The 23421-nt window shown below is 43.7% G+C and overlaps 1 protein-coding gene across 1 annotated transcript; it reads right to left on the bottom strand.

Annotated features, from left to right (window-relative positions):
* Nucleotides 1-254: 254 nt before the first annotated feature.
* On the bottom strand, nucleotides 255-1166 carry LOC148525257 (uncharacterized). The gene has a single exon (XM_088471038.1). It carries the CDS (start codon nucleotides 1164-1166, stop codon nucleotides 255-257), a length of 912 nt encoding a protein of 303 aa, XP_088327164.1.
* Nucleotides 1167-23421: the final 22255 nt, after the last annotated feature.

The raw sequence follows: 23421 nt of genomic DNA, 5'->3' as shown, positions 1-23421 counted from the left end.
CTGTGACTAACAATATTGCAGAGGGAGATGGTGGGTGGGGTGGGAAGAGGGGGAAGGAAGGCTTGACCCGAGGTAAAAACCTACAAAAAACCTGCTGGATCTTTTTATTTTTTGACTATCATTTCTTCATCATTTTATTATGTAGATAACCAATCATTGTCCAATGCAGGGCAAAAAACAGGGCAAAATCCCCCGAGACCCCCACCTAAAAGGTGACGAGTTGGCCGAAGCACTCAAGCCTGAAACAAAGTACATCAAGACTCCAAAGGGACATATCTTCTGAATGCGTCGGACTTCCACCGTCCGAGGGCCTGGATCTCCTGTGGAGAAGAACCTGAAGAAGCTGCAAAAGTCGCTGCGCCAATCCGAAAGGAATGAGTACCGAACTCCGATGTGGAAAGCCCGATGTGCCGTATGCAACGATAAAAAAACGACCGAAACTGAAATTTAGTTAGAGGGGAACCATCTAAATGCATGAGCCAAGCCCCTTCAAGCGCGGGGCGGTGAATGATATATTGGGACACCAGGTGTATCGGACAAATACCCTCCATCGGAGAGGATTGCAGGGACACCCATCGACCCCTGCCCAGCTGATCAGTCTTAGACCGTTGAATACGGCAAAGCATGGAGCCACGAAGGACAACGTGAGATCGCAGCAGCGGGGGAGGGGCGGAACGAGACTGTGCAACCAACTCGCTGATGCGAAAAGCCCCATGAAAGGCCATCGCAAAAGCGAGCTGGAAAAGCGACGCTTCAAAAGGGGATGAACATATAACTGGCAAACACTCAATTAATCGTAATAATAGGTCCGGACCAATGGGGCGCCGACGATCATCTGACGCCGGGCGTGCGCGAGACCAGCCTCTAAGAGCCTTTTGTATCAAAAAACCCTTAGTGGCATCCCTCCTTCCTGCTAGTTGCAAGAAGAAGGAAATGCCGGCCAGCCTCTTGGCTACATAAGCCCGCGACCTGCCTTCACCAAACAGACTCCACACAAATTCTATCATGAGTGCACGCTTGGAAATACCTGCTGATCTCCGACTCTGCAAGAAGCATTCCCATTGGTGCCACGAGGCCTGATACGCAGTCAAGGTCCGAGGGGCCACGGACCGACGTGCGAGATCCTCCATGCCGGCTTGATAATCTGCCAACAATGAGATGGACATGATTCACCTCTTAAAGCTGCTGTGGGAGCCAAAGCCCTGAACCTCACCCAATCTTGCCTAGGCAGCGCGTCAGCAATAGCATTGTCAACCCCAGGGACGTGCCTAGCGGTAAAGCTAATATTCATTTGCAACGCGCGCAGCACCATGTAAGCTAGAAGTCACAGCACCGGGAGGCACGAGGATCTTTGGTTGTTGATGGCCTGTACAACCCCCAAATTATCGCACCAGAACACCACTGACTGGTCGCGCAAGCGCCAACCCCAGAGTTCAAGTGATACAGTGATGGGAAAGAGTTCCAGGAGCAGTAGGTTTGAGGTCAGATCCAACCTTACCCACTCCTCTGGCCATGTGGCGAAGCACCAAGATCCATCCAAGAAGGCCCCAAAACCCGAGGAACCCGCAGCGTCTGTGAAGAGCTGCAGGCTACAGTTCGTTTGCAGAACCAACGGCCAAATAGGCACCCCATTGAACCCTGACAGAAAAACGTCCCAAACTGCGAGATCAAGTTTGTGCTCTGCGGACAAATGCAGGAAATGATGAGGTAAACGCAAAGTTCCTAAAGCACGCTGTAGCTTGCGACAGAAGACCCTCCCCATAGGGATAACCTTGCAAGCAAAGTTCAGCAAACCAAGCAAAGATTGACCCTGCCTGAGGGTGACCTTCCCTGATGCTAGCGCAAGAAGTATGGCGTCCTGCAAACGACAAATTTTGTCCTGAGGCAGGCGACAACACCCAGCAATAGTATCGATCTCAATACCTAAGAAGATTAAACAAGTGGAAGGACCTTCCGTCTTCTCATGTGCGATTGGGACTCCAAATTCCATGAAGAGAGCTTGCAGCGAAAAAAGGAGGCGATCGCAACGATCAGAATTGGAAGGCCCCACACATAAAAAATCATCTAAGTTGTGAGCCAGACCCACCTCACCAGAGCCCGTGGTTACGCACCAATGGAGGAAGGAACTAAACCGCTCAAAGAAAGCACATGACGCTGAGCAACCCATCGGGAGACATTTGTCCAAATAATACCCATCCGCCAACCTAAAACCCATGAAACGGAAAGAATCCGGATGCAAGGGTAACAGCCTGAATGCGGATTCAATATCCACTTTGGCTAAAAGCGAGCCCGTGCCTGAGGCGCAAACCAGCCCGAGAGCCGCGTCAAACGATTGATAATGCACGGAACATTCGACCTTGGCAATGGCATCATTGACCGACGTACCTGGGGGGTGGGACAGGTGTTGTATAAGCCGGTAACTACCTGGGGCTTTCTTGGGAACCATTCCCACAGGGGAAAGAATCAGGCCCAGGATCCGCGATGACACCAACCCCGGGGGAACCCGATGTGGCTGGGTTGACTCTGCGCACCGTAGGTGCAGCCAAGGGAGCGTCCGCCCCGCTGTCAGCTGTAACAGAAGATACAGATGCGGAATCATGTGAAACATCACCCGCATCGGCTACTGGGGCAAAGGAAACCGCGGAAACAGGTGATGCAGCGAGGGGGAGGCCGCACAAATTACCTAACTGCTGTATGATTGGACCAAGCTGCGCCCGCACATTGTCCGACGCAGACCCTGAAGGGGCCGCAGATGTTCCTGCAGCCCCATGCTGCTGAGATAGCAGGGGCGTGAGAGCGCCCACCACTGCCACCAGCAGCCCAGCACTGGCAGTGTTATCCATTGCTGCGCCTGCCTGACCAGCCTAGCTGGCTGGTCTTATGTCATCAGTGACCAACGGGGGTACAGGGGCTGCCATGGGGGATCCCATGGCAGCAAGCAGACCATGCTGCCCCTGATGCACACCCCCACTATAAGATGGCTGCTGACCCCGGCCCTGATGAGATGGCCGCTGGCTCCGCCCCCCCGCCATTATGGAGTGAGCCGGAGCCCAGGCAGGCTCCCGACTCACCCCCATATGTCTGCGTTTGGTCCCCCGGCTGGCCGGCGTCCCGGAGTGGGACGCCGCCGGGGTGACCATCACTTTGTGTGCTAAGTACGCGGGTCGCACGCACCCGCGCGAGCGAGGCCCGGCGTTCTCCGTCCCCCGGCTGATTAAATCCCCAGAGCGGGACTCAGCCGAGGTGGCCGGAGGTATTGTGGAGCGGACGCCGCGCGCGCCCGTGAGAGCGGCGCGCGCGGGTCTGAGCGGCGCCACCCGCACCTTCCCTGTCGGCACCTCCAGATCTGCGGGAGGACCGGCGGGGGTAACTAATGACTGGGGCAGGAGAATGGATGAGCGGCATGAGCCCCAGCCCGGCAGCATCAGCCAGCCGGGCGGGGACAGATCGGGCACGCTGGGGGCGAGACATATTAGATTAGTTAGGAAAAGAAAAGGAATAGGAGGTTAGATAGGAAGAAGAAGGGAGAAGTTAAGATGTGAGAATAGAGAGGGAAAGAATTAGAAGAATCAGTAACACAAAAAGTTCTCCAACACAGAACCATACGACCTGCGACCGAACAGCACGCAGATCAAGTTCAAAAGAGGCAGATTAACTCTACAGACCTACCCACACTCCTACTAACCACACCCCTAAATCAGCACACACCAATCCGTACACAGCGACAACCTGTCAATCATTAAGCTAACCTTCCTACCTAATTTATTAACTACACGTATCCCTGAGTAGGTGTTTATATGCCCTCAGATCTATCCGAACTTCGGTTATTTAAAGGAACAGAGAGCAGGACTGGGCTAAATTCCCTGGACAGGAATAGGATTGCAGTGTGGGGCTGGGGGTCCCTTTAGGCTGCAGCCTGATCAGCTTATTGATTGATCTGGCCTTGCTGTTCTGTCAAAGTTGCATGTTTTATTTTCTTTTGTTTTATAGCAATTTAAGGGCCTGATTCAAATATGTGTGCAATGCCTATATTTACGCAGTTGAGCAATTATCGTTTGACTGTGCATGCGTCACTGTCGCCCTGTGCATGTGCCAGGGAACCAAAGCAATGCTGCTCAAAGTGATTGACATTCAGGAACCGTTTTGGGGGCAGTTACAGGGAGTGTAGGCAAACGACCGTTTTTGAGGCATATTTATGCCTACAACTGCAATCCTGCATGCAGATAAAGTGGTTCCAACATCTCGCTACAGACGACCATTCTGTGTGACCAGTGGCATATCTATAATGGGTGCAGTGTGTGCGGGGCACACGGCCCCCGAGTCCAGGGGGGCCCCGCACTGCACACACTGCACCCATATTATTTTTGAACTTACCTGTGTCACTGCTGCTCAAAAAGTGGAAAAATGGCCGTGGGGGCCATTTTCCGGTGTTCTGCGCATGCGCAGTAGACTCCGGGCACACTCTAGTGCCCGGAGTCTACTAATGCTCCGGTGGCTGGCCAGCCAGGTCAGTCGACTGCCAGCCACCAGGGAGAGAGGAGGGGGCCCCGCACGAGGAGTGCACATGGCCCCCTCCTCTTAAAATGCCCCTGTGTGCGACCACGGGACTCAACAAATGGCCGATTATGGCATGACCTGCGATGGCAGCTGATTTGCGCTGGCCCCGTTGTTGGTCTAAATATATTTCCATCCAGCTTCAACATTAGCATAGTTTCGCACTGGCTGTCAGTCTGGCTGTCAGTCTGTCTGTAAAATAAAATGCGTAATCAGTCAATAAATGAGATGTTTTGTTTAGACAATGTAATTATTAGGATTTTACTGATCACAAAAGTGATCATTAGTGGTATATTTACTAAAGTATAGTTGATAGAAGTGGAGATGTTGCCTATAGCAACCAATCAGATTCTGGCTATTATCTTCTAGAAGGTGGTATGTAAATGAGTAGAATCTGATTGGTTGCTATAGGCAACACCTCCACTTCTATAACCCACACTTTAGTAAATATACCCCTAGGTGTGGCCATAAAATAGAAGTTGTGAGAAGAAAGAAATATTTCTTGTCCACTGAGTTGTTGTTTTTTTTTTTTTAAACCTATATTATTTATTTTTATGTTCTGTATGTTCCAACTCTATTTTTTCTGTTAATCAGAGAATACTCTCTAGAATATTTTTAGGATCCATTTCTGAGTCAGCCAGTAAGTACAGTACGCACATGTGAGGTCATTGGCTGAACACCCTGCTCCAGTATCACGTTGAGTAGCTTTGTATGATCAAAAAAGTGTTTTAAAAAAGATGGACATCGCTACGGATCATCGTCAAGTTGGTGGTCAAAACCACTAAATTTATTAAAGGTCGTTTTCAAGGGCGTAACTAGACCTAGGGGACCCCATAGCAAAATTTTCATGGGTCCCCGGTCCGCACCCTTCTCACTCCCCTCTCCTCACCTTACCTACTCCGTGGTCGCACTGCGCTGGGCATGCACATCTCCTCTACAGGTCAGCTCCATCTCTCCTCCTCACTGACAGATGCTGGGAGGAGGCGGACATGCCTCCTCCCAGTATCAGTCAATGAGGAGAGCCGAACCAACCAGGAGAACGCAACAATGGGGGGGGGTCTGCGACCACAGAGCAGGTAAGTCTAGGAGAGGGGACTGAGGATGGTTCAGGGGGAGAGTGCAGAGGGGGCGTCGTGGACCAAGGAGTGGCACTGTATGTGCAGGGGGAGGGCCGGGCCCCAGAGCAGCTGCAACCCCTGCACCTATGGTAGTTATGCCACTGGTCATTTTAACCTTTTAACCTCAACCTGCTGTACATGTCTATCAATTTCTAAACCCAGTTTCTGCAGATGCAGCAAACTCATCTGGAGCAGTAGTAATCTTGCTCAGGATGCAAATAGCGTGTTATCTTTCCTGGGAGACCACAAATACAAATGTTCCATATGCTGCTTGGGGCAGGAGCAGCCCAGTTGACGTATATTAATGTTTCTTTCAAGGAGTGTAACTGAACAGTCAAATGGCTGACTTATATTAGAGCCACGTCGCTTATCCTGGGTAAATTATATCCGGAGATCTCTTCTTTCAACAAGCATAGGCATACATGGTCATCCGGAAAATAGTATACAAAGGTGCCGATGCTCCATAACAAGATGGGTCAGTAAATGCTTTAGTAGTGGTGTTTGGCTGGATAATAAAGAGTGCAATAACTGGGGATCCTCGGACACGTTTCGCCCCTCTTTCCACTGTGGGGGCTTTTTCAAAGAATAATCCTTTACTCGACCAGTTGTCCTTTTATAGCACAAATTGATTTGTAATTGGTTGATCTCTTAAATTAGATTAATAAATCTAGGTGAGTAGATTGGACACCTGATTTAATCTCCAGCTCACAGCAGGTAATTCATTCTATAGGAGTGATTGTTTCTGACACTTTAAAAATGAGTAAGATAGAATAAGACGTTCTCCATCTATATATATCTATATTAACAATATTAAAAACATTTACACATGTAGATCGAGTATGAAGCACTTATAAAATCAAAAAATCTCCATATATATATATATATATATATATATATATATATATATATTACAAATAAATTAGTGAGCGCACAAGTGACAAACAGTAATCCTACAAACAGACAATATACTGTATGTGTGTTTTTATAAAGTACACCTAGCTCGTATATGAGTGGCTGCTAGGATATATTAGTCATATATAGTGATAAACTATATACAAATCAATTAAATAGTGAAAAATCCCAAGCGCCAGAAGGTGAACTGATCAAAAAGATATAGTGAAAAATACGTGATTATGAATGGAAAAGCAACTTATATTCAATAGAAAATCTTCGGTCACCTGATCAACCACGATTCAAACATAAAGGAAAAAAAGAAAGCAAAACATTGTGTGTACCGTCTTAATACTGCATCAATCAAACATCCATCGCTGTGTAATTTAGGAGTTATTGGAACTATAGTCAGTCCTCACATGTAATAATACTCCAAATATTTCTGCATAAAACAGTTTAAGTTATAAAATAAGATCCACGATTAAATGCAGGTAAACAACGTACAAACTCAAAATATTATAAAGGCTTATCTGTCCATCATAAGAGGGTCCAGGATAGCAGGCCCCCAACGCGTTTTGTCTTGGTAAAATAAGACTTCTTCTTCCCCTTCATAATTACACATATATAAAAAATATATATTTTCATTCATTTAGTTCCCCTGCTGGGATTGAACCTATGACCTCAGATCATCAGGCCGGTTCTTTAACCACTACTCCACACGTCTCTTTAGAATATTTGACCCCCAAACTTAGAATCTTATTTCTTTTCCTTCCATATTGTAAAACATGTACTTATATTATCTCAAAATCTTATATATAGCAAAGAAATGAAGCTGCGGCACTCAGAGATTTGTGGTAATAATAAATATATTAAAAGTGTCACATAAACGAAACCAGTGTTTCGGAGCACTAAGCTCCTTTGTTCACACCTTGACAAAGGAGCTTAGAACTCCGAAATGTTGGTTTCGTTTATGTGACACTTTTAATATATTTATTATTACCACAAATCTCCAAGTGCCGCAGCTTCATTTCTTTGCTCAACATCCATCTACCTGCTGAGGGCGCCAGAGTCAACAGTCTTCCAAAGCAGGAGTGCTGGACCAAAGGAATTGTTTGTATGTGTATATATATATACATATATATATATATATATATATATAGTCCAAAGAGAGTCTACACTCACATCTACATGATTGTCCACTTTATGGGGTGCTCCCCCTGAATCAAAAAAATTAATTCTTTGGTCCAGAATAATACAATAGAAAAGGTAAAAGGGGCACTCACCAGAGCATTTCCAACAGAAAAAACATTTATTTATTTCTTACATATATCAGTCCGGTCGACGTTTCGGTCATTCCTTACCTTTATCAAGACCAACAGCATAATAGCAACGGTACAGCTAGCAGCATATGTCACCAAACAGCATCACAGATCCTCTTACCTGTGTCCCCTTAAATAGCCCGCTTTTCCCGCAAATCGCCATGCTGGACACCGCTGGACCGGAAGTGCCGTGCGTTCCACCCTGTGGAACGCAAAGCCCGTCCCCCGGAAATGGCCAAACATCCGGTCATCAAATCGCAAACGGCTAAGACTATAGACGGGGTGATCAGCAGCCTGCACATAACTCGCATCACACACTGACACCACCAGTCAGCACAACAGGGCACCGGAATATTACGCATTTTACAAGACAAATCACAGGATCACCTCAACACCTACCCGGAAGTGCCATGCGTTCCACCAAGTGGGACGCAGGCAAAAAATCCGGAAGTGACCAAAACGTCCGGTCACATAGTGATCAGATGAGTTGTCATAGTAACAACAGACTATAGGGCGTGTCAATGTCAGTAAGCATTAAAACCTAAGTTGTCAAAACAACAAACCTGTATTGCATAAACAGTAAAGCATCATATAAGTCTCAGGTTGCTCAATAAGATATATCAACACCATACAGGTTAGGTATAATAATTATATAAGAGAGGCAATTGGGAAAAGCAAAGCATTCTCCGGGACACATGAAAAAACAATCTCCATACATAGAAATACACATTTGTATAGAATAGCATAACATCATAAATAATCCACCTATCGATAATGTGTCAATACCATATTCAATCGGAAAACCAATTTTATATAAAAAAGCTTCAATAAAAAGCTACATATATTTTTTTAATTTTTTTTAATTTTTATAGAAAAAGCAGAATGTCCCAAACATGGACACCCTTAGGTTTATAGTCAAAAAACACCTAATCAATCAAGGCTTACCTAACCCAATACTTTACGAATCAAAAATAAATACAAAAATAATATATACAGAAAATTGGCAAAAAACAGACACACAATCACATAAATAACCCCAAAAAAAAGAAATATCAAAGGTCAACTAGAAAACCAAGGCGGGTAGCTTATTTCAAAAAAATGTTCAAAGGATTGGATTCATTTAAACCCCTAGGGGCCACAGTGTCCAAACGAAAAATCCACTTGGCCTCCAATTCACGGAGGGTTAATTCCCGATTTCTGCCTTGTGGAGATTTGGGGACCCATTCTATAATACGGCATTTGAGTGACGACACTTGATGACCTGCTTGAAGAAAATGTATTGCAACCGGTTTATCAGAGGTACCTGTAGAGATGGCTTGCCTAATAGAACAACGGTGGTTGGCCATACGTTCACGAAAAACCCTGGTTGTCAAGCCAACATAGGCCAAACCACATGGGCATGTAAGTAAATAGATCACATGGTCCAGTAAACAGTGAAGTTTAAATCACAATTTGATTGGTCGTCCACTGTGAGGATGTGGAAATGTAGGACCAGTTTGTAATGATCTACAAGTGGTGCAGTTTGCACATCTAAAACATCCAGGTTTGGCATCCTGGAGCCAAGTCTTGACTGATCTGGTTGGGCGTTTTGTCGGGCGCATTAATATTTCTTTCAAATTTTGCCCACGCCGAAAGGCCATAAGTGGGGGTTCATTGATCTTCCCCTTGAACACCGGATCCGTGGCAACAACGTGCCAGTTTTGTCTCACCGTTCTCCGTACATCTTTAGACTTACAATCATATTGGCTAACAAAAGTCATCCTAGTGGTCCCTGAGGACTCTCTCGCCCTTGTTAGTCTTAACGTGCTCTGGTTAAGCAATTCTCAATTATGCTTTTTGAGTAACCCCTTTGAAAAAATCTCTGCTTCATCTCTGTGATTTGATGTTCTGCCATCTCTGCCTCAGTGTTATTCCGTAAAACACAGAGAAACTGTGATGTAGGTAAACTATTTTTCAATTCAGGTGGATGGTAACTGGTAGCAAATAAAAGGGAATTGCGATCCGTATCCTTACGAAAAAGGGTCGTCCCGAGTGTAGATCCCTTTTTGAAAATTGTTAAGTCCAAAAAATCCAAAGAGTTCCCGTCAGCTTTCATCGTAAAGCGGACTGGGCTATCAAGCGTATTCAGATGTTGGACCATACAATCAATATATTTATTATTACCACAAATCTCCAAGTGCCGCAGCTTCATTTCTTTGCTCAACATCCATCTACCTGCTGAGGGCACCAGAGTCAACAGTCTTCCAAAGCAGGAGTGCTGGACCAAAGGAATTGTTTGTATGTGTATATATAAATATATATATATATATATACATCCAAGATAGATTGCACTCCCTGTCAGCAATAAAAGAGGGTGCCCTCCGCATGTAACCAACAGCAGTCCCAAATACAGTTCCTCTGGCAGCGGCACTCCACATGAAAGATAACAGTAGGCAGGAATTTATGCATCAACGTTTCGATGCCCTTTAATGCATCGTTCTCAAGATACAGACAATACAAAAACATGGTACTTACATACCCTTCACCACACCACGTGAAACCGCCGCGGCATCTGGGTCCAGCATGGAGACGCCCACTGATGACCTCACAGGCACGACCCGTTGCCATAGCAACAGGAGTGAAACTAAAAACAGATTAAATGAACCTCATTCATGGAGGCACGGTGCTGTAAATGCACATACAATAATCCTATACAGTAATATACTAGCATCAAGCCTCTAATAGCACCACAACATAAACCCCATCTCTTTACCAACGAACCAGCTAATCCATATCGAGCACCTAAATGGCAATTAAATTGTACCAATCATTAATCCCCATAAGCATTAGTCAAACATAGTCATAGACCCATCATACATAATTACATCTGTCAGTTTTATTACAAATCTGTTCATACCATGAAATTAATTATATGTATAACCCATATCAATAAGCTATCACACATTATTGCAAAAATTAATCCAAGGCAAGCTACCTATCACGGTGAGGCAAGTAAACCCTGACCGACGTCCATAGTTATGATATCCCACCCATGATAAGAATAACACACTGCAGTATGTGTGTCAACACATCAGACCCATGATCGTGCACAAAAAAGAAAAAGCATCTCATATACAAGTATGGTCACTACAGCCCTACAGGAAGCAATGCAATCCTAAATTTTCATTAAGTCCTTTCGGGTAAATAGTCCCCAGTCTGTGAATCCAACAGGATTCACACTGGAGTAGTTTCAATGATCTATTGCCACCCCGTGTCCAAACTGGTACATGATCTATGATGATATATCTTAATGTGGCTAAATTATGCTGTGCTTCATAGAAATGCCTCACCACTGGTTGGTCACTTGCACCAGATTTAATAGCGGACCTGATGGCCGATCGGTGCAAAGCCATCCTTTCACGTAAAGTGCGATCTGTCTTACCGATATAACTCAGACCACAGGGGCATGTAATCATGTATATTATAAATTTAGTCATACACGTCACCCTGTGTCTAATGCTGTATTTCTTCCCGCACTTCCCGTATTTCTTACAGCACCCTTTAACGGTCAAGCCAGCCGGCCCTTTACTTATGACACAGGCGCACGCTTGGCACTACTTTGTTGATGCACGCGCGGCTACTGCGCACACAATTCACAAACAAAAAAATAAATATTTTTTTGGTTTGGACTGGAGTGTACTTTGGGGGTTACAGCACCCTTTAATGGTCAAGCCAGCCGGCCCTTTACTTATGACACAGGCGCACGCTTGGCACTACTTTGTTGATGCACGTGCGGCTACTGCGCACACAATTCACAAACACAGAAAATAATTTTTTTTTGGATTGGACTGGAGTGTACTTTGGGGGTTACAGCACCCTTTAATGGTCAAGCCAGCCGGCCCTTTACTTATGACAGAGGCGCACGCTTGGCACTACTTTGTTGATGCACGTGCGGCTACTGCGCACACAATTCACAAACAAAAAAATATATCTTTTTTTGGTTTGGACTGGAGTGTACTTTGGGGGTTACAGCACCCTTTAACGGTCAAGCCAGCCGGCCCTTTACTTATGACACAGGCGCACGCTTGGCACTACTTTGTTGATGCACGTGCGGCTACTGCGCACACAATTCACAAACACAGAAAATAATTTTTTTTGGTTTGGACTGGAGTGTACTTTGGGGGTTACAGCACCCTTTAACGGTCAAGCCAGCCGGCCCTTTACTTATGACACAGGCGCACGCTTGGCACTACTTTGTTGATGCACGTGCGGCTACTGCGCACACAATTCACAACACAGAAAATAATTTTTTTTTTGGTTTGGACTGGAGTGTACTTTGGGGGTTACAGCACCCTTTAATGGTCAAGCCAGTCGGCCCTTTACTTATGAAACAGGCGCACGCTTGGCACTACTTTGTTGATGCACGTGCGGCTACTGCGCACACAATTCACAAACACAGAAAATAATTTTTTTTTTGGTTTGGACAGGAGTGTACTTTGGGGGTTACAGCAACCTTTAACGGTCAAGCTAGCTGGCCCTTTACTTATGACACAGGCGCACGCTTGGCACTACTTTGTTGATGCACGTACGGCTACTGCGCACACAATTCACAAACACAGAAAATATAATATTTTTTTAGCACTTGGGGGGAGCACCCCTGATGGACAGAGCACCCCCTGGACAACACTACAGCACCCCTTTAGGACTGGGACACTGCACAGGACTTTGGAGTGGACACAGCCCCTATGGACAACTGACTGCACAACACAGTCCAGCCAGCCCCTATGGACTTTGAAGTAGTGGACACAGCCCCTATGGACAACAGCAGCACAGCACAACACAGCCAGCCCCTATGGACTTTGAAGTAGTGGACACAGCCCCTATGGACAACAGCAGCACAGCACAGCACAGCACAGGGCAGCACAGCACAGCACAACACTACTCTTCACTACACTACACTACACTACACTACACAGCCCAGCCAGCCCTAACTCCCACCCTCCCTCTTCACTGTCCACAGCCGAGTGAGAAAATGGCGCCGATGCGGGTACCTTATATAGGATCCAAAACCCGCGATACTCGGAAGGCGGGATGATGACGTTTTGCCTCGATTTCAGATCCGAGTCAGGCGGGAAAAGTCGAGCCTGACTCGGATCGGACTCGGATCGGGGGGGCTCGGGGGGGTTCGGATTTCAGAAATCCGAACCCGCTCACCCCTAATATATATATATATATATATGTGTGTGGTGCTTAATATGCTATTTTAGTCATATACAGGTTGAGTCTCCCATATCCAAAATGGTTGGGACCAGGGGTATTTTGGATAACGGAATATTCTGTATTTTGGAATAATTGCATATCATAATGAAATATCTTGGGAATGGGACCCCAATATACACACACAGAATGCATATTTGTGTTATATACACCTTATACACATAGCCTGCAGCTCATTTTATACAATATTTTCAATAATTTTGTGGCTCAAGCAAAGTTTGTGTACATACATGAAATAATTTTTTGTTTCATTTACACCCTATACACACAGCCTGAAGGTAATTTTATACCATATTTTTAATAATTTGTGCCTTAGACAAACTTTGTGTACATTGAACCATCAAAAATCAAAGGTTTTATTATCTCAGTCATGCCAAAATTATTCCGTAATTCGGAATATTCCGTATTTTGGAATATTTGGATATGGGAGACTCAACCTGTATGTACTATTTAGGTTTTTTATTTTTGAGATATGTCAATTGGATTTAATCATATATGAAGGATAATTAGTAATTTGGTTATTTTTATGCAACAGATTCTCAAAATGTTTTACAAATAAAATTGTACATTTATACATATAAGATCGAGTTGTGTTGAATTTATTCTGCCATTTCAGATTAGTACTAGGCAATAAGTGCAAAGTCTATTTTTATCTTGTTTATCAGAATATAAATAAACAGTATTAAATAAATCGTAAGATGTCATATAAAATCATAAAAAATTATAAAAAACAATCCTGCAGGACCACTGCTTCTAAAGAGGTACTGAACCTCACAGAACAACCTTATTGGAGAGGGGAAAAAAAGAGGAAGAAGCGCAATACTACTATCAAGATAAATATAGTGGTATAAAACTATTTAATGACAATAAATAAGTCATATAACATGGGAGTCAAGTTCAGAAAAAACAATACACAATTTGTAAGCTAAATACAGTACATGAATAAGTGAGGTCAGAAATGAACCAATACCAATCAGCCACATGAGCCAAGGATCAGATGCCTAGGTAATAAAAAGTAACAATATAAAATTGCAACCACAATAAAAAGTCTGAAAAGAACCAATGAGTAACGGTGGATACAATGCATCATGAAGTCTCAGAAAAATGGAACTTTGGAGAGTGTGACCACTATTTGTTATACCTCGGTATGATCCAAAGCATTCAAAGTATTAAGTGAAATGATGTATCAGTTTGGCACTGATATACCGGTAATTGTAACTCCCAAACCTCTAACTGACACAGAGAGCCTCTTAGTAAAGTTAAATAATAATGGTAACGAGGGATAGGGCTCACTTGGTCTGTCCGTGGTGTCTGAGTAAGGTACCTTGTAACCAGGAAATGACCTGAACCTGGTTGTGAGGGAGATTCCTGACCCGGCTGGAAGATGGGGAGCATCCGTTGCACAAGGACCTGCGTGAATTGGGTGTCCGCCGGACATGCATCCCCTCTGGAATGGTCCCAGCTGCCAGGTGGGGATCGTCCAATGAACGTGGACCTGAGTGAAAAGGATGTCTTCTGGACCTGTGTCGGACGCGGGGTTGGTGTGTCTCCTCCAAGTGGGACACGTGATAACTGGATACCAGTGCATAACGATGGGTGGATCAATGCTGCCGTGCGTGGTAAATGGTGTGCTGATGTCACAAAGAAGGTGTGTGTGGCTTGACGCATTTCTCAGCAGTTCACCGTTTCCTCAAAAGAAGTACCCATAAAAAGATAGTAAACTGCAAAAAGTAACCTTGGGATGATAAACAGCAGAATCTGGATCATAAACTAACAATGATATAGACATAGCTATCAAAGCCTAGTTACTATATGCATTAAACAAATCTACTAAACATGATCTTCCAAAAAGGTGGTTGGTCTGCTAAAGGAAGTGCAAAAAGGGGATCTCAAATTAAATATCAAATAATAATAATATTAATAATAATAATAATAATAATAATAATAATAATAATGATAATAATAATAATTTCTATTATTATTTTTATTATTATTTCTACCCTATATTTACAACTAGGGAAGCATAACATTGACCATTGGATAGAAAGTGCCAAGATCTCACCAATAAAGGCTGGCACATACTTTGAAGAAATTAGAAATTTTGGATGCTTATCAATTCAGCGGGATGTGCCACCAAACATCATCATGATGGGCCCATACCCGCCATATATGATACCCTCAATACTGCAGCAGCAGATTATAGCCATTGCATTTAAATGAATCACACCCATGAAACAGGAGCACCAAATATAACATTGACAGAAAGACGAATGGAAATCTTTGTGAAGTTTTATAGATATTAAGTGTCATATTTGTGAGGGATTGCATTTTAGCCATGAAAATTATAATTTCTTATTGCTGCATAATGCAGCAATATATTATTATTGGGGCTATGTATCAACATTTTAATGCAGGGACACAGGCTCTGATAGAAGCCTGTCCCTGCAAAGCCTAAAAAGTAAAGTGATTACTAACTTCCGGGTTCAAACTTTACTTCTGGTTTCAGAGCTACTGCAAGCCCATTATGCAATATTATACCCAATAGGCTAGAAAGATGGCGTTCGATAAGCATTTCAGAGCTTGATACATTTGGCCTTATCACAGTCCACATTAGAAACCTATATATTATTGGGTGTAATATATTAACATATTATTATTGAACTGGATTACCAGCATTGAATCAATCAAAACCCAATATAATACAGATGCTGCTAATGTACAACACAGTGGGTCAATCTGTTTTTTAATCACTTGATTCACTTTTTTATACACTTACCATTGTTTTTAATATTTTACTGATTTAGCTTACATATTTAATTTTACTCAATAAAGGCTACATTTTATTAATTAGTGCGCCAAACAGGACAACACTTTTTTTCTTCTTTGGCGTTCTCTCCCTTTCAGTCATGGACCCCTTCTCTCTGCCATGGCACCTTCCCTTCTTTCCACTCTCTCATGGGCCCCCTTAACACTAGTAGCACCTGTCTAAGGAGGGTAGTCTAGGATTGTGGTGGGCAGCCGGTGTTCTGTCCTCAGGGCTGTTGCACTCTGTATGGTGGCACTGGCCGCGCTACCCTAATTAGGCCCTGCCTCCTGGTACCGCTGGATGATGGATATCAGTCTCTGGGCGGGATGTACTAAGCATCGCATCCGCAATGTGGTACATCCCCCTGACTTCGGGTACATACCCCGGTTCATTACCGCAGTATGTACCAAGAATATCGCAAAGGACAGCTCTCCTGATAAGAGCTGTCCTTTGTGATGGCCCAGGACAGAGTGACTTCCGGGATTAACACCCAGAAGTCCCTCTGGCATCACACGCGGGTTGTGAAGGAAGGGATCTGATCGGATCCCTCCCAGCCTGGAGCATCCCGATATGAAGCCTATAGGCTTCTATTGGATAACGCCACCTGAAGGTGGTGTGACCCAATGGGACGAAGATACATTCCGATGCTTAGTAAATCTGTACTAACTGTCATGTTACAGGCTGTGTTTGAATAATGACAGTTAGGAGCAGATTGGTTGGTAGTTTTATCAGTTTCCAATTCATCACTTTCCAGAGCCTAGTATATCTGCCCCTATAAGATTTAAAATATGTTGTAATTACTTGTGGTTCTTCAAGTACAAAATGCACGCTGGGGCTGGTAGAACTAATTTGACTTGTATTGTCCCTTGCCTATCTATAGAAAGAAATACTACCAGGTCCTTATGTTTAAGGAGGGAAGGGAGAACACTCTTGCTGAATGTTCCCAGGTCTGAATCCAGGAGATAGATTTTAGGATCCTCCCGGGAATAGTGGGACCACACTGTAGGCCTCATGCTAAGCTGGGGGCAACGTATACAAAATGTATGCTAATAAAAGGCACATTTATAAATGCAAACCCATATGATGAGGCATAGTATGGCTAGTGGTGCAGACCTGTATACATCTAATGATACTTATGCCGCATACGTATCATAAGATGTATGCTGGCCTGCACCACTAGCATAAGCCCCAGGTTAGTGCATATACACACACTTGTTTTAAAACCTTCACTTTTAGGGGTGAATAAATAAAGTAAACTTTGAAATACAGCAGTTAGAAACTCTTCTTGTGTAAAAAAATTCCTAAAATATAAAAATTCCTATAATACGTACACATGGATGTATATGCGCCTGTGTGCGAGTCTGGCTCTGTTCGCAATTACACTTTTATTGTATTTACTGTTCCAGTCACAAGTAATTGCAGAGCCGGCCCTAGGCATAGGCATAATAAGCAAATGCCTAGGGGCAACTCAGAATGCTAGGGGCATTCCAGGGCTCTGCGTGCAAGTGTTATACTTGCACATTTATGGATACGTGCACTTACCTGCTGCTGGATTCTGGGCATGCACAGAAACATTTTGCACATTTTACGTTATGCAAACTGGGATAAGTCAAACTGAATCAGCCACTCAGAGAATATTTATAATGGACCAGAAATGGACTGGTCAAAGATTTCTTCATATTAGCCCACTGATAATATCCATATCATCTTAACATACTGCACTCCAAGCTCCGAACATGGTGCTGTATTAGTAGTAGAGCCACAGGAAGCCAAACGTCTTCTAGTCTACTGGGGTCTATGGATACAGGGGGACCCAAACCACACACCCTGCATGCAGGGCCAGTGCAAGGTGTCTTGGCACCCTAGGCAAAACTTCAGCCTACTGCCCATACCAATTACCCACTTCCCAGACAGTAAGGTGAAAGTGCAGCATTCCTCTCCGAGACATCCTTATTTATGTTATGGGAAGACTCAATTTGCTCCCCCACCCAAATCCCAGTGCCCTAGGCAGCTGCCTTGCCTACAACCATACTTTATACTTCTCTGTAGTCTGCCGGCTCCGCAGAAATCACCAGGAAAATGTTGCTGTCACCAGTTTCCAGAAGATCTGTGAATGCGCAGGAGACACATTGCCAGAGTTTACTTTGCATTTGCACAAGTGAGGGGAGCATGCAGGCTGCACACTAACCTACTTCTCTCCTATATAAAAAGAAGTAAATTGTATCTGGGTGCAATGATAGGTATAACATTTAGCAGCCTAATTCACACTAGATCCTGCCCAAAAAAAACAGGAATATAAATGACATACAGACTTAAAGAAAAGTGAGAATCAAAGGCGTTGTATCTTTAGAATGTATGGGGATAGGTAATATACTGTAAATATGAAACACAAAAATAACACAGGTCTGTGAAATTTAAGGTATTGAAAGCTTTTTTAATAATACTTTTATATTCTGAATTATACTCCTGTGTACATCAAGAAATAGTATATAAAAAAAAATTACCACATCACATTTACCTATAAGAGGGTTACATACATTTTTAAGAAAAGTTTAATTGTTTTTGACATATTTATTGTGAAATACGAATTAGTGTAGATGATATCTCTGTGTTTTTGTCTTAATTACATAATAAAATAACAATAAATCAAACAATAATAGAAACAAAACCATAATTATTGAATCGTTAATATCATGTTTTTTGTCTTCAAACTTCGTTTTGTTGCTTTTCGCTTATAAGCTTTTTCTGTGTTTTCTCTATGTATCATCCAGCATGCTAACATCCCAACGACCCTGGTACCTTCTTTCTACATCTTTAAAGTCTTGGTGGAACCTTACACCCTGTTCTTCACTGTAGTCTCCGAGATTATTTGAGAAATGCTCAATATGGGAATTCAAAAAATTTACCTTTTAAACTCATTTTGCAGCCAAGGTTTCTGTAACTAATAAGCATTTCCCTGAAAATTTATTTTTAGTTTTAATCCTTGACATTGCTTACAAATTTTGAAATCACTTGCTTGAATGAAGTCCATGCTTAAAGTTCCACAATATTCATTACACTTGAAATGTTCATCTTTTATTAACTTTCTAATGTCAGGGCCTGTTTAAATGCCTTCCTTCAGTTTAGCATCGGATAGGTTAGGGAATTTGGTGCAAATATATTTCAAGGTTTCTCCATCTTTAGGCAATGCTTTTACAAATTGTTTCATCAGTCCTAATTTTATATATAGAGGTGGAAGTATCACTTTATTTGGATCTACTAAACTGGATTTGATGACTATTTTTTCCAATTTATAAACTTTTTCGAGATGGCCATTTGTTTTTTTGCCAGTGTAAATTTTTAGCTCTGCTATTCCACCTTCGCCAGCTCACCATGTAGTTGTAGTTGTTGTGTGTGTGTGTGTGCAATGTTTCTTTAGACAGTATGGGGTTTAGGCCCTTTGTAAATTTCAGCTCCAGGACCATGTGGAACTTAATCTGGCACTGGGCGGGGGGAAGTTTTATGACGAGAACTGAATTGCAACGTTCTATACTACCGACTGAATTCATTTCAGACAATGTTTTATAATAAATGTAGGCAGAATACATTTAATACTTTAAAGAATATGAAAAAAATTACATTCATAAATACATGTTTTGCAGAAAAACGTGATGTGATGTGCAAAATCGGGAATCATTTTTGTGTTCAGAAGCAAAAAATCACATAAATTAGTTAAAAAAGCTTTTTCATAGCAGACCTGTGTAATTAGTTATTTAGTTTAAAAAAAAAGTGAAGATTACGCTCTCTGGTGTTGGAAATGTATAATACAGTAACATTGAAGATAATTCCATTCAGACCAGTTGTCCAGGATACAATATGAAAAGAAAAAAATTGAGTATAGCTTGTTTAAAAACCATTGGCACCCTATTTCAAAGGCTGAAACAGAGGGGCTGTAATTCAATGTCTGAATTAAAATGATTGATTTCTCAGTTACAGCCAAGTAGGAAAAGCTACAATAGCAAACAAAATAGTAAAGGAACAGGATACAGGACTATGAAGATCTACATATTTGATGCAGAGAGCTGGGACACTTCAACCTAGTGTGGGAAATATTTCTGCGGGCAAGATATCTATACCATTCAATGAGCGGATAAATCACAGCAAGAATATAGACCAAGAAGATTTTCTTAATTGGAATATAAAGGAAATATCTTAAATCAATACCAAAATTAAGTTAAGGGTAACATCTGCAGTAAACGGAAAAAGTGCAATATCATAGAACCACAATATTAGAACTTAGGGATAAATATACAAGGCGATAAAGTTGCAAGACCAGAAGAAAAAAAGGGACAGAAATCTGACTATGTTGGGCAATATTTCAAATAGAAAAGAACTTGCGATTTGAAGCACTAAAGCGTGGTAATCGGTCAAATATTGTGACTGGAATATATAAACCACTAGCAAATATGTGCTAACATGTGCTAAATGTATTCTGGAGGCTTCCTTTGGCAATTAATTTGGTATATGTGGATGTGATAAAAAAACAAGAGTGTTGGAATAGGTAGGGGTGAGTCCTTTTTTTAAATCTCCCTCATGTTATAGGGCATGCAGAAATATCTTGAACAGCGAACGGTCAAGAATATGGGGAAAACTAAGCCGGTAGGGTCTAAAAACCCACAAGTTAATCTAACTCTCCCCCAAATCCACGTAGTAGCATAGGCTCAATACCTGCCTCCCCCTCTCAACATGGTCCATCCCCCCCAAGAGGACACTTCAGGCCTCTCTAAATGCCCCTTCTGTGACAGAAGCAGCCCAAGAAATGGTGATTGTAATCAGACCTCTAATGGAATAACAATTTCAGGAATTTAGAAACACTTTGAAAACAGTGGTATCTCAGCTCAAATCTAATACCAAGAGAATCGGAATATTAGAACAAAGGGTAAGCGATATGGAGGATTAGTAGTGACAATACAATCTGTAGTAGATGCACATGAAAGTGTGATTAAAAAACTTTTAGAGAAAATTGATGACCTAGAGAACAGAAACCGTAGGAGTAATTTGAGATTTACAGGGAAACCAGAGGTTAAAGGCCCAGAATTTATTTATTATCTCCAGACATATCTCAATCAAGCATTAGGGATTCAAATAAAAGAATCTCCTATAATCATAGAGAGAGCTCACAAGTTGAGTTCTGAAAGAGTATCTCATGATACAATTATACTGCTTTTATACCTAAATTTCGGGTCTGAACAGGGTACCAAACCGGATCAGACCCGGAATTTAGGCATCACCGACCCCGGATATTCCCAAGTCGGCGCCGTTCACGCCAGAGCTTGGTCTACAGTGACCTGGCTCTACCAGCATGGAAGTGGACGCTTGCAGATTACATCTTCTCCAAGCGCCACTGAAGCCAGTCAATCGGCCGGCATGCGGTGCGCTCCAGGTTATCGTGACCCGGATTGCTCCATTTACACTGCAGGGTTTCATGGGTCATTCCCGTATTAAACCCTGCAAGTTACTTGGGTTGGATTGGAACTCCTGTGCAGCAGGTGTGGGGGCAACATTTGAGGTTAGTCGTGCTGCGTGTTGCAGCTGTTTAGGTGTGCATCTGGGTGCGATGGGGTGACTCTGGTCATAGGTCGAGAGTGGGTTGTTGGATCGGACTGGGTCCTTTTGGTGAGGCGGTGGGGGGTAGCAAGGTGTGGTAAGAATTTTCTCCAATGAATTTTGGGTCATGGCCTTCTTCGAGGTGGAGACAATTCTTAGCACACCTTGCTACCCCCACCGCCTCACCACAAGGACCCGGTCTGATCCATCAACCCACTGGACCGTGACACACTCCCATCCCCTGGCACCACTCTGCACACACCATCAGCCTCCTGTCCAGCATATGGCAGTGCACAGAGACTGGCCCTCCAGACCGCAGCTCAGCACCAGGAACCGCCGTCCACCTAGGCACTGCCAGTGGCCACCCTCAGACTGCAACTCAACATCACCCACAACAAGGGGGATTCAAACACCCCAAGCATGTCACTCACCTCAGCACCAACCATCTGGCGCTGGCACGGTTCTAACCAGGACAAGACTTCCATCACCCATATGCTGCCATACCCCATATGCAATGCCATATCGAAGGCAACCTACCGGTAGGTAAGTTGCTTACATTCTACACCGTGCAGGATGCTGACAAAACAGCACACACACCCTATCCATCACACCATCCTACTGACAGCTACCAAGAATACACCAAAGGTCCAGCAGGGAAGATGTGCCAGTCTGGTACTGCACGGTAAGGAGCCCCCTGAAATGGTCCACCCACCTTCCCTTGAGCCAGTCACACCACTCCACACCCCCCCCTGGGACCATTCCATGAGCAGCACTGTGCCTTCTCTATAAATGGTTTGGCCCCATACCAGATTGTCCATTTTTTCCATACAAGTACCACACAATGCACACACATCCCTATCCTACATATTGAGAGAGTGCACCTGACCCACCCTTTTTTCAGTTCATATATCCGGTAGGAACAGGTATCCCTACCACAGGTGCAGCACAAACCCCTTCCCCACTCCTATACCACCACACAAACAGAAAAACATACTCCTATCCACCCCCTCACCATCCACCCCCCGCCTCTCCAGCCCCAACCCACCCACCCACTTAACCCCCCTCGACCATACACCCGACGCCCATCATACTCCACATCACCAAACACTCCCCCTCCCCTGACCTTTCCAAGCTCTTTCCCCACAACCCTGGCATCCCATGACCTCCTTATTCCAAAATCACCCCCATCCATCCCACCACAGACACACTATATGAGTTCGGTTCACAAACAGGCTGTTGTCCTGTCCATAGGGGCTGGCTGGCTGTTGTCCTGTCCATGGGGGCTGGCTGTTGTCCTGTACATAGGGGCTGGCTGTTGTCCTATCCATAGGGGCTGGCTGTTGTCCTATCCATAGGGGCTGGCTGTTGTCCTGTCCATAGGGGCTGGCTGGCTGTAGTGCTGTTTTGTCCATGGGGTGCTCTGTCCTTCAGGGGTGCTCTTCACACACACCCAGTGGGAAAAAATTATATAATTTGTTTCTTTGTGTGTTAGCACTTTTCATCAGTGCAGCGGTGCTGTGCTGCTGTTTGTTAAGGGGCTACTGCCTCTTTCAGGGGTTCACCCCAGGGTCTTATAATAAATAAATAAACATTTTTTTGTGTGTGTGTGTGTTATCCACACCTGTCATCAGCATAGGTGCACAGGGGTGCTGTGCTGCTGTCTGTCAAGGGGCTGCTGGCCAAAAAATAAATAAACTCATTTATTTTTTTGTGTGCATGTTAGCCTCACCTGTCATTGGCGTAGGTGTGCAGGAGTGCTGTGCTGCTGTCTGTCAAGAGGCTGCTGTCTCTTTCAGGGGTTCACCCCCAGTGTACATATTAAACGAAAACACAGTTTTTTGTGTGCGTTAGCCTCACCTGTCATCGGTATAGGTGCACAGGGGTGCTGTGC

This window comes from Taudactylus pleione, unplaced genomic scaffold, assembly GCF_031769625.1.
Source record: "Taudactylus pleione unplaced genomic scaffold, aTauple2 ptg000109l, whole genome shotgun sequence".
NCBI classification, from domain to species: Eukaryota; Metazoa; Chordata; class Amphibia; order Anura; family Myobatrachidae; genus Taudactylus; species Taudactylus pleione.
Note: the sequence above shows the minus strand (reverse complement) of the source record. Positions and strands in the feature narration are given on the sequence as shown.

Coding starts and splice junctions, on each gene's coding strand:
- LOC148525257 (XM_088471038.1), bottom strand. CDS start 1,166: ATGTCCATCTCATTGTTGGCAGATTATCAAGCCGGCATGGAGGATCTC.